This window comes from Peromyscus maniculatus, chromosome 12, assembly GCF_049852395.1.
Source record: "Peromyscus maniculatus bairdii isolate BWxNUB_F1_BW_parent chromosome 12, HU_Pman_BW_mat_3.1, whole genome shotgun sequence".
NCBI lineage: Eukaryota > Metazoa > Chordata > Mammalia > Rodentia > Cricetidae > Peromyscus > Peromyscus maniculatus.
In genome coordinates, this window is record NC_134863.1 from 18,618,124 (window position 1) to 18,628,940 (window position 10,817).

General features: G+C 37.1%; 1 protein-coding gene across 1 annotated transcript in view; it reads left to right on the forward strand.

Annotated features, from left to right (window-relative positions):
• The window catches only part of Ostn (osteocrin), a 37,150-nt gene extending 31,643 nt beyond the window's left edge, over positions 1 to 5,507 (forward strand). Inside the window, exons 4-5 of the mRNA XM_006985091.4 lie at positions 873 to 966; positions 4,860 to 5,507. Coding sequence (XP_006985153.1) covers positions 873 to 954 — 82 coding nt within the window. The 3' untranslated portion in view covers positions 955 to 966; positions 4,860 to 5,507. The remainder of the gene's footprint in view (positions 1 to 872; positions 967 to 4,859) is intronic.
• Positions 5,508 to 10,817: the final 5,310 nt, after the last annotated feature.

Consider the following 10,817-nt stretch of genomic DNA (forward strand, 5'->3'; position numbering starts at 1 on the left):
AGAGCTTGAGTGTGCCCCATAGGCTCAAATGTTGGAGTATTTGTTCCCCAGTTGGTGGCGCTGTTTAGAAGTACAGCTTTGCTGGAGGAGGTGTGTAACTAGGGATGGGCTTTGAGGTTCAAAACTTCTCACACTCTCCTAGCACACTCTCACTGCTTGGTGCTTGAATCAGCTCAAGTTATAAATTCTCAGCTTGCTGCTCCAGTTGACATGACTCCCCACAGCCACCTCCCTACTGTGATGGTAATGAGCTCTTACCCCTCTGGAGCCATAAGCCCAAAGAGCCCCTTCCTTCTAAAAGTTGTCTAGGCCATGGGGTTTTATCGCAGCAGTAGAAAAGTAACTAATATAAAAAAATCATCAAGCAGGAAATTTTATCATTACAGTTCATTTCTTAAACCAATACTTGACATAGAAAACATCTAAGCAGACACAGATGATCACATATAAAGAATGTGTACTAGATGTCTAAGTGAAGGCATGAGAGGCAGGCAACTGCCACGTCAGTTTTAGTGTCTGGACATTTTCCTTTCTCCAACCATTATCCTTCCTTATAGGATCCATTTAGAGGCACAGGAGCAATAAGAGAATGAAATCTGCAGAGGTAGAGGGATTTATCAGCCAGGTCATTAGCAGTTTAATATGCTGATAAGACTTGGGTTTTTATGGGGGTTATATGATTTGAATCAGCTTCTCTAAACTTTAATTTTCTTCACAAATGTGCAGGGATGAGAATGGGAAGTGGTAAACAGTATCTATCAATTTTTGTTCCCACTTCTGAAGAGAACCCCAGATCTGCATTAAATCAAAAACAACAATCGTGGTTGGTAACTTGGACATTGGTTTAAAATATTCTCCATGGTTTGTTACAGGAAAGTAGATCATTCAAAAAAGCGGTTTGGTATCCCCATGGATCGGATTGGTAGAAATCGACTTTCTAGTTCCAGAGGCTGATGGATTCCCATCGTGAGTACAGTTCCAACAAGCCGTCTATGGGCAGGTGCTAGAAAACATTTCACACTAGATGAATGGGTGCCCATCCTTACTTGTAAATGTCCTTTTTTTTTTTGGTTTTTTAGAATATATATATATATATATATATGTATGTATATATATCAGTATATATAGTTTTTAGAATATATATACACATTTGCAAATATTTCTTTAGATAATGTATTGATGCTAAATAATTTAGAGGACTTTTAGAAAGGAAACAAACATCCTACCAAGAGTGTGGAAATTTTTGAGATAGCAAGATGACATTTTTATCTATCTTCAAAATTCACACTCAATGTACAATCAAGTTTTAAAATTTTATACATGCACAAAATCTTATAATAATTCAAGTAAGTTTACAGTTTATATTGTGCTGCGTTCATAGATACCCCGAGGCACATGCAGTTCAGAAGTTGTTGCTTGGACACACTTGAGGAACACCAAATTTTATCTTTCAAATAGAAAAGTCACCCATCCCAATGTTTCATAAAAAATAATTTAGCAATTTTTCACATTATCCTGTGCAATTGTCTAATGTTAATATGCAAGTAAGGGTTTAGATTATAACTAACATCTGTCCTAGTTAACTTTAATTGTTAACTTGACACAGCAAAAATCTCACTGAGAGGAAAGCCTGACTGAGATATTGCCAGGATCAGATTGGCCTGTAGGCATGTGGGCCAAGCCTACTGTGAAGAATACCATCCCTAGGGGCTTGGACTATGTAAGAAAACTAGCTAACTATGAGCATGGGAGCCAACTGGACAGTGGGCCAGTAAATGGCACTTCTTGATTTCTACCTTCAGGTTTCTGCCTTGTATACCTGCCCTGCTGTCCCTCAGTGATGGACTGTGTCCTGGAAGTATAAACCAAGGTTCTTCCCCAAGTAGCTTTTGGCCAGAGAGCAATAGGAAGAAAACTAGAAGAGCACAATAAATCATTTTTTAATTTAATTAAAATATATTATATCACAAACAACAAATGTTTGTTGACTTTGAAATAGAGGCAATATGTTTTCTTCCAGTAAAGCTCCTGAAAGGTCCATCCTTGCTTCCAAACAATTCCAATGACCTGCAACTGCTGTAACCGTCTCAGTATGGAGACATGGGAATTCTGTGCTCTACTTCTTTTACCACATTGGCCTCATCCTTTCATAATTTATAATAGTTTTTTGTTCCCTTCAAATATTCTAAAGTCATAATGAGGCTCAATATTTTATGAGAACGACTTAATTAAAAGAAGTGTTGATGCCCAAGAATTTGTTGATATTGATGTTCTGTGGTCACTGAGTCCCCATTAAAACAGGAGTACGCACTGACAACTGAGAGGCACACTGTCTTTTGAACAGCATTACTTTCAAAACTCACATGGAAAGCCGGGCGGTGGTGGCGCACGCCTTTAATCCCAGCACTCGGGAGGCAGAGCCAGGCGGATCTCTGTGAGTTCGAGGCCAGCCTGGGCTACAGATTGAGTTCCAGGACAGGCGCAAAGCTACACAGAGAAACCCTGTCTCGAAAAACCAAAAAAAAAAAAAAAACTCACATGGAGCTCTTTGCTTCATATCTAGAAATAGACTAAATGTGATCATTCCTTGGGTCTGCTTCTGCTAACAACTGCCACACTTACAGTTGAACAGGAATTAACTACTAGCTAGTAAAAAGCCAAGTACTTTCTGGAATCAAGGGCACATCTTCCAATTTTCTGATACATTAAAATGACCCTGAGATTGATATAATTCTCTCACTGATTTCATTATCATATGCTTTAATATTTCTGAATTTCCCAAAATGCACATGAGAGCCAATATAAGAAACTCATTTACATATGAATATTCACACAATAGGAACTCTGGACAGACAGGAGATAACCCAGGTGCTTTCATATCCAGGAACAGTAATGACACATAAATTTGTGAACTACTGTCCACACAACAAACTTCAGAGTGTCAGTAAGTATGGCTCTTCCTAGTCAAACCTGAAGACAGCGATATCACATGAGGCTTAGAAGAAAACTTAACTTCACACGTTTCTCTCTTCTCCATTTGTCACTGTGGATTCATCTTCTCAGTCATTATATTTTTGTAATTTCCCACCATTATCACCAAGATTTCTCAAATATTTATTTCCTCATGTGAAAGTTTGTGATTTGAGTGGATAACAAAACCTATAAAATAATAGATAATTTTCATTCAAATTTCTGTTATTTCTAATACATTTTTTTACTATGACAATATTCCTTTAATTTAAACAGGGGGTGCAATTTGTACAGCATGGCATTTACAAGATAAGAATTTGAGCATTGAATCTGCCAAGTTTTGCTGACTCTCTATGGGAGTTCATACCTTTTTGGAGGAGGGGATGAGGGGTGGGCTGGGAGGGGGGAGGCTGAGGGGGAGCGGGAGGAGGGATGGGGGCAGAATCTGTGGTTGGTAAATAGAATGAATAAAATTTTTTCTTAATAAAAAATAATTTGAGCATTGTTAAGTAACATCAAATACTTAAATAATTACAGATTTGAGAACATAATGTCTTGTTTAGCCCAAACAATTCAGGAAATTTGAGTTACTGACTGACATTGGTGCAATCCACATTTTACAGATTTTGTGCAGAGCAAGGTAGAGACATCAGATACTTTACTCTCTAGGCCAATATCCTCTTTATAACCCACCAACTTTTCCTGATTCCAGACTATTGATGTTCGTTGAGAGCATAACTGGTCATTTTGAGGTCAATCAGTTGGTGCCAGGGATCAAATCCAAGGTCTTTCACATGCTAAGCAAGTGTAATACCCCTAAGCTATACTCCAGCCCCAATTTGTCACAGGGCAAGCCACAGAGAAAGCATATTCTGTCTCTGTTTCAGTTCTGTGGGGGCTGAAGTGCTTTCCCTTGGAGGAGGCTTAGTCGTGGGTTTTTCCCTTCTGGGTTTCACTTTGAGTTTTCACACTAAATGTGAAACTGTTCCCTATTCAGAGAAAATTGGCTTGGTTTAAGGTCAAGTTCACAAACAACTACTAGAAATTAACAAATTTCCAGAGAAAAGGCCAATCTCTTTTCTGCTATATTTTGGAAAGGAATATAATATGATATTTACATGTTTTATTCTAATCAGCCCTATGTCCATACTAAAGTTTTGAGAGTGTAGAGGCATTGGCTTAAGCAACTCACATTCAACAGATGTTTTGTCCACATTTTTGTAGCTTTTCTAGGTGGAATTAGAAACCAGTATTGAAGTCAGGATTGCCTGCTTCATGACATTAGAAACACAACCATTGATGTGGCAATCATTTGCAACTACCTGAATTAAGACTTTTCTCTAATGGTGTAAAGCACATATCATTGTTTTAATGAACAATTTTAACTAGCATGACGTTGACACCACTGTTCATATAAATTAACAGAACTCTGAAATCCAGCAGGAATATCACGTGTAAAAGATAGTGCAAGGTTAAATTCTTGTATCAGGAGCAAAATACATAGTTATCAATGTATACCTAAAACTAAACAAACTCTAGTCAATTTCTCTTTATCCAAATGTTTTTCATGAAATACCCTTTGAACTAAGATCAAAACCTGGAGAGAAATTTGATATAGTTGATATCAAAAGAAAGAACTGACAAATACTATAATTTTCACTAAAACTTGAGCATAGGCTCTTAGCTTACTCATCACAAATGCTCTTTTAATTCACTGATACTTGAAATAATTACTTTACATTATGGTATAAAATATGATATGTAATTAAAAGCTGACTTGAAGTACCACACAATTAAATGATTACATCTTCACTGTTGAAATTGTGGAATTTCATCTGATTTGCAGAGTGTAAAAATCATTTTAACACCTTCAACTTTCACTTTTCTAGATGCGTCTGACTTGCACAGAACTTAGAGAAGATGCTTCAGTGAAGTTCTTCATTCCTCCCTGCTGGTTAAATTGTTGAGGAACTAATCTTCTGCAAACCTTCCCAAAGCTTGAGAACCTCAATTCGTTGTGTCCTAGTGTTGCTATGGTTTTAGTTAAGTTGTGCAGAGCATTTCAGTGCATGAATATCTTTGAGAATATTGTTTTGATTATTCATAAATTGTAACATGGCCCCTAAACCTACCTTTTAAAACATTTGTCAAGTACTATGCATCCTCTTGCCATTAATGCTTTTACAATTCAGCTACCCAATGTGCTTTCTAAAAACCTAGGGTTTAAAGATTTGAAGACATAAAGAAAGGAACACATGTACAGAATGCATAATGATTTATAAAGGGTTTTTTAATTTTTCTGAAATGTGTCAAATTGCTGAAAATCTTCACTCTAGTCTTAGAGAAAAGGCAGCAAATGAATGTTTGCTTCAAGTGTGGTAGAAGGCTGTAGCAAAGGGAAATACATTTTGAGAAAGTTGAGGATAGTATTCTTTAGAAACTAATATCTAAAAGTTAATATAAGGAAAGTCAATATAACTGGCCTATGTGTAATGTTCTGCAGAACTCTGAATTTAATAGATTTATTTGAAAAGAAATTACTGTCTCTGTTGTTGATTTTTCCCAGCATTGGAGTGGACTATACAAATGTTTCCTATGTTAGAAGCTTTGTTTTTGTTTTGTTTCGTTTTTCTTTTTCTCTTCATTAGATGTTTATAAGCTACCAATCCAACCAAGTAGAGCTTCATGCCTTGATAAAAGACATTGAAATCAATATTAGGCTAAAATATCTCATATTGAAGTTTGAACTGTACACATGGATTTCCTGTATTACTTAATTTAAAAAATAGGCTATGAGAGCAAGGAATACAGCTCAATGGCAGAGTGCTTGCCTAGCATGAAAGAGACAATTTTTCTGTCTAATTGGTAAGGTAGCTCTTGCCTGTAATCCCAGCACTTGGAGATAAGAGGAGGAAGATCAAGAATTCAAGGCCACCCTCAGCTAAGTACAAAGTCTGAGGCTCGGCTGAACAACATGAGACCTCTTTTTCAAAAGGAGAAAGAAACAAGGGAAGAAATGAAAGGAAAAAAGGAAGGAAGGAAGGAAGGAAGGAAGGAAGGAAGGAAGGAAGGAAGGAAGGAAGGAAGGAAGGAAGGAAGGAAGGAAGGAAAGGAGGAAGGGAGGGAGGAAGGAAAAAAGAAAGAGAAGAGAAGAAAGAAAACATGCAATCACATCTAACTCAAAGTAAGAAAACATAACATATTGATTTATGCTCCATTCATAAATGGAGTGCAGAGTACAATTGTCTCATAATGCAAATTTCAATGAAGAAAAGAAAAACACCTTCTCAACTTAAAATTACTTTAATTCATGCATCTTAGTTTTCACTACCACACTGAAAAGAATAGAAATATAAAAAGCATTATTCTAGTTGAAATGGAGTCTTCTTAACTATAAATTAAAACATCAGTTTTGTTAATAATGAGATATCCTATCTCATTTGTTTTTAATACAATGTATAACAGTAGATTCAACTGTATTTCCCTGGGGAGCCAGCAATTTAAAAAGTCATGATTTAAAGCTATATATATTTTGCCTCTTTCTCCTTGTTTCTAAATAGAGATACATAGAGCAAATGAATATGTAAATAGAATTTCTGAGTTCTAGTGTTAATTACATAACCAACTTTACATGCAAGGATGTAACTCTAAGCTACAGTGTCTTCAAATTTACGCTACACAAAATTGATCAAATTTCACCTTTAATCTCCATATCATCTTGGGAATTAAATTTCTTAAATTACTAAAAACTGAATTCAATCTCCTAAAACGCAGCAATGGCATTGTGTTCGATGCATAAGTTTCAATGTGCTGGAATATTTTTCAAAGTAAATAAATGTGAGATGAAAATAGCTGGAGTCTTAATCTTCAAAACAGCCTTGTGTTTGTGCTCACACCTCTTGTAAGTACACAGGAGCATCCTTAATTCTTATCTCCTCTTGCTTATTCCTATGTATTTGTGTGGTCTTAAGAAAGTGCATACATTGTACGCCAGGCATGGTACTTAATGCTGATCCCTTTATTTTCTTCTTCTTTTCTTTTTTATTTAATGTGAAATCTAGTTTTAATCCAATCTGACATCTATATTTTCAGATTTTAGATTTTTAAGAAGACAACATCATTTGTAGAAAAATCTTCTACCTAAATACAGAGTTAACAAACATTGAAATTTGTTCTCTAGAAGGAAGCCAAGCTCATTTCGGGAGAGATGTAGTTAAGAGCCTTGTGGTCAGATGGACATCACTTGTGTACCGCGGCTTGTCCTTGGTGACAGATGAAGGGAAGTGGCATCCTCTGTGGTTCCAGAGTGGGAAGTCATATCTCAGAGACGTAAAGCATGTGATGGTCTTGTTCTGCTTTCCATCCATCAGGGGAGAGTTTTTTATTTTTATATTTGTTTCTTTGTTGGTTTAGAATGAAATACCAGCCCGTTGTCTTTGCCTTGTGAGTTATAACCCACCTGCCTAACTTATGGCACTTTCATAGGTTTTGTTCACTGACCACAAGCACAATGACTTTTTTCCTTTTTCAAGGATGTCAAGTCCTTCCTACTTCGGCCTTTGCACTTGCTAGTTCCCCATTTCTCCAGCACCTTGAGGACTTGCTCCTTTTCTTCAACCACTTTGCATGACCTTCCCAGCGTTGAAGGTCAGCCCAAATATCACCTTTTCAAAAGGACCTCTGAGATCTTGCTATGCATTCAGCTGAGTTCCTCTACCCTACCCCTAATCATTATAATTTCCGTTGTCATTGTCTTAAAAGACCTCACTTGGGTCTCTGTTTATTACGTGTTACCCCACTAGGCTTTAAGTTGTCTTCATTACTCAGGTATCCTCAGCCTTATCACAGGGCTTTGTTCTTTTTTTTTATTAAATGCTAGTTTAATAAATTCTACCATCCTCTTTTATGAAATACATAGATTTAAAAATGCACTTCTCAATATTGTAAAGAAAAAGGAATGTATGTGGGCCACATAAAGTGTAGTTACCAATATTCTTTAATTCAAAAGTTACTTTTACAATGCCTCTGTGTCAGAGAGGTTGTCAGGCAAAATTAAGCCTAAACTCTGAGGCTGGAATTAAGTAAACAGGCTTGTTCAGCTGTAAGAAAAAACAATGTAATCATGGGAAATTAAAATCTAACAAGGAAAAGCCAATGCATTTGGGGGAGTTTTGTTTCAGAGCACACAGAATCCCACCTGTTCTAGGCATGCAGATAGTGTCAAAGAGTTCCTGATGCTCTAGAGGAAGCAAATGTGAGAAATTAGAAACCCCAAAACAAACTGTTTTTATCAACATTTTCTTTACATACTATTTCTGAGAAATCTAGTATTACTTTCTTCTGTGATTAGGTAAAATATGTATCTCTGTTCCTTAGTAATGTATTCATCCTTAGTGTTCTCCATAACAACTGCCCCAATTAATCCAAAAGAAGCACAATCCTCAAAATGAGAAAGAGGCATAATGCATATTTTCCACATGAGTTGAGACAATATAATTTATTTTCACTTTCTAAGATGCTTTTCAAAATATTTTTATTGATAGCCAACAACAAAGCATTGAAAGCATTGAGGGAGAGAGAGAGAGAGAGAGAGAGAGAGAGAGAGAGAGAGAGAGAGAGAGAGAGAGAAGTTATACAATAAATCAAACACTTTCAGTTTCAGCTCAAAGCCATTTTGGTGGTCAGTTCCATTCCAGAGTGTAGCCAGTGTCTCTCTTTACCCCATGAGCGTTCAGCAAACCATTACCCAGGCAGGAGCAGGTGAGAAAGCGAGAAAAGTAATGTGTGGAGTAAGAGCCAGTTTCTTAACGCTTAATACAAAGATAAACTTTAAGCAAGAGAATATCAATGTACCTAAGTGTTCTTTTCTTTTGTATATCCAGAGAAGACTCAGACACAGTATTTCCAAAAGCAAGCTAGAGAAGAAAACAAAGCAAATTATTAGAAGGATTTTTTAATCATCCACTTGAATAAAATAGTATATGTACTCAAAAAAGAGATGGATATCATTTAAAAAAAAAAACTATGGTCAATATGGTAGCAACTGGCTTTATGTGGGCTTAAAATTAAATGAGTTAATAATTCAGGTTCTTCATTATGCTAGCCATATGTCACATTCATAATACCACCTACCCAGAGGTTATGACTACCAGAATGGGTACTATAAATTAGAGAATGCTCCTACCATGATAGTTTTATGGGTCACCACTATTCTGCATTATAATGCACATAATACAATCCGAGGACCACAGGCGCTGACCTAGGAGACACACACTTCCATTTCATATTTTGCATAACTGAAATGCTGAAGAAGAAGTCATATAAGTAAAAGGTGGGGCTAAATGATCCTGTGTTTATTAAGGGAAGAAAAATGGGAGGTTCATAATCACCTTGCAACCCACCAAATGATATTTAGGTGACTTATTCTTCATCACATTGAACCTTAATATTCTGAACATATTACACTACTTCAGACAAATAAAAACCAAATTTAGCAGCATTTCAGTCCTCGAACACATGAGTGAGTCATTTTAAATCTTCAGTAGGTAGAGCCACACATGAGTGAGTCATTTTAAATCTTCAGTAGGTAGAGCCATAGCTCTCCTTCTGAAAAATTGCATTCAGCTCCTGTGAAAGCAGGAGTCTATTTTCAGATCTGAGCTGAGAACGTGGCCCTTTAATCCAGTCTTCCTTTAATAGTGTGTTATGGAAAGTCATCATCATAGTGCCGTTTGTTCCTCCAGATATCTTTGGATATCTCTGTCTGGCACAAAAATAAAAGCTGACACAGAGCCAAGGTTTAAACCACATGGCACTGCAGCTAAGTTTGCAGTGGAATGGAGTTTGGAGAAATATTTGGGGCCTGCTTGAAAGTGACTGCCATGAGTTATTGGAGGAAATTATTAAGTTAACTCCACGTAGTTAAAAGGGGAGGTTTATTTTGGGGGATATCTTACAACGAGTAAAGGGATAGGTTACAGGATCCGGGAGAGGTGAGGTGAAGTCCAGCTGAGTTCTCTGGAGAACTCCACTCAGTCTACCATCTAGCATCCAGGATCACCAGGAACCAAGAAAGCCAGCAAATCCAGACCTTGGGTCTTAAGGGCTCCCTTCTGGGCCTCACCTCAGGGGCAGGTCATAGGTAGGCGTGGCAGTTACCAGAAGCCTCACTGGGGGTAGTACTTCCAGGTCAAAGCTGGAACAGCTACCCACTACAATGAGTGGTACAATTAATAGAGTCAATCCCTCCGTGCATCCAAATCATCTCTTTTTCATCAAGTTAAATTCCCACCAGCTTAACTGCTGCTGACCCCTCACGTCGGTCTAACTCACACTTGTGTTCAGTATTGAGTGACTATGCTCATAGCAGCTCTCTAATGACTATACATTAAATATTTAAGGAAAATTATTTCAGTAGATGAAAATTGTACTGCCTTACGCTGGATTTGGGAGTCCATTTCACCTTCATACATGGTTGTTCAAAGTAATTACTTTTTAGATGTGCCAACAGTACTGACTTGTTAAAGAATGTATATCGTTTCATGAGCCAACCTGGCCATCTATTTCATATGGTCACCGTCACAACACCTTATTGTTCGTTACCACATGGGAGAATGCTTTCATACCTCTTTGCTTAAGAACAAAACAACAACAACGAAACTTCCCTTGATGCCTAAATCATTCTAGTTAATGTCAAGTACTCCCACAGAAAAGTGTTCTTCAAAAGAGCTGTCCATACAGGCAGAACTCTCCAGCTGACTGGCCAGCTGACATAGCCTAATTGTCAAGCTCCCATCCCAGTGAGAGACATTGTCTCAAAAAAAAATAGGGTTGAGAGTATCTGAGGA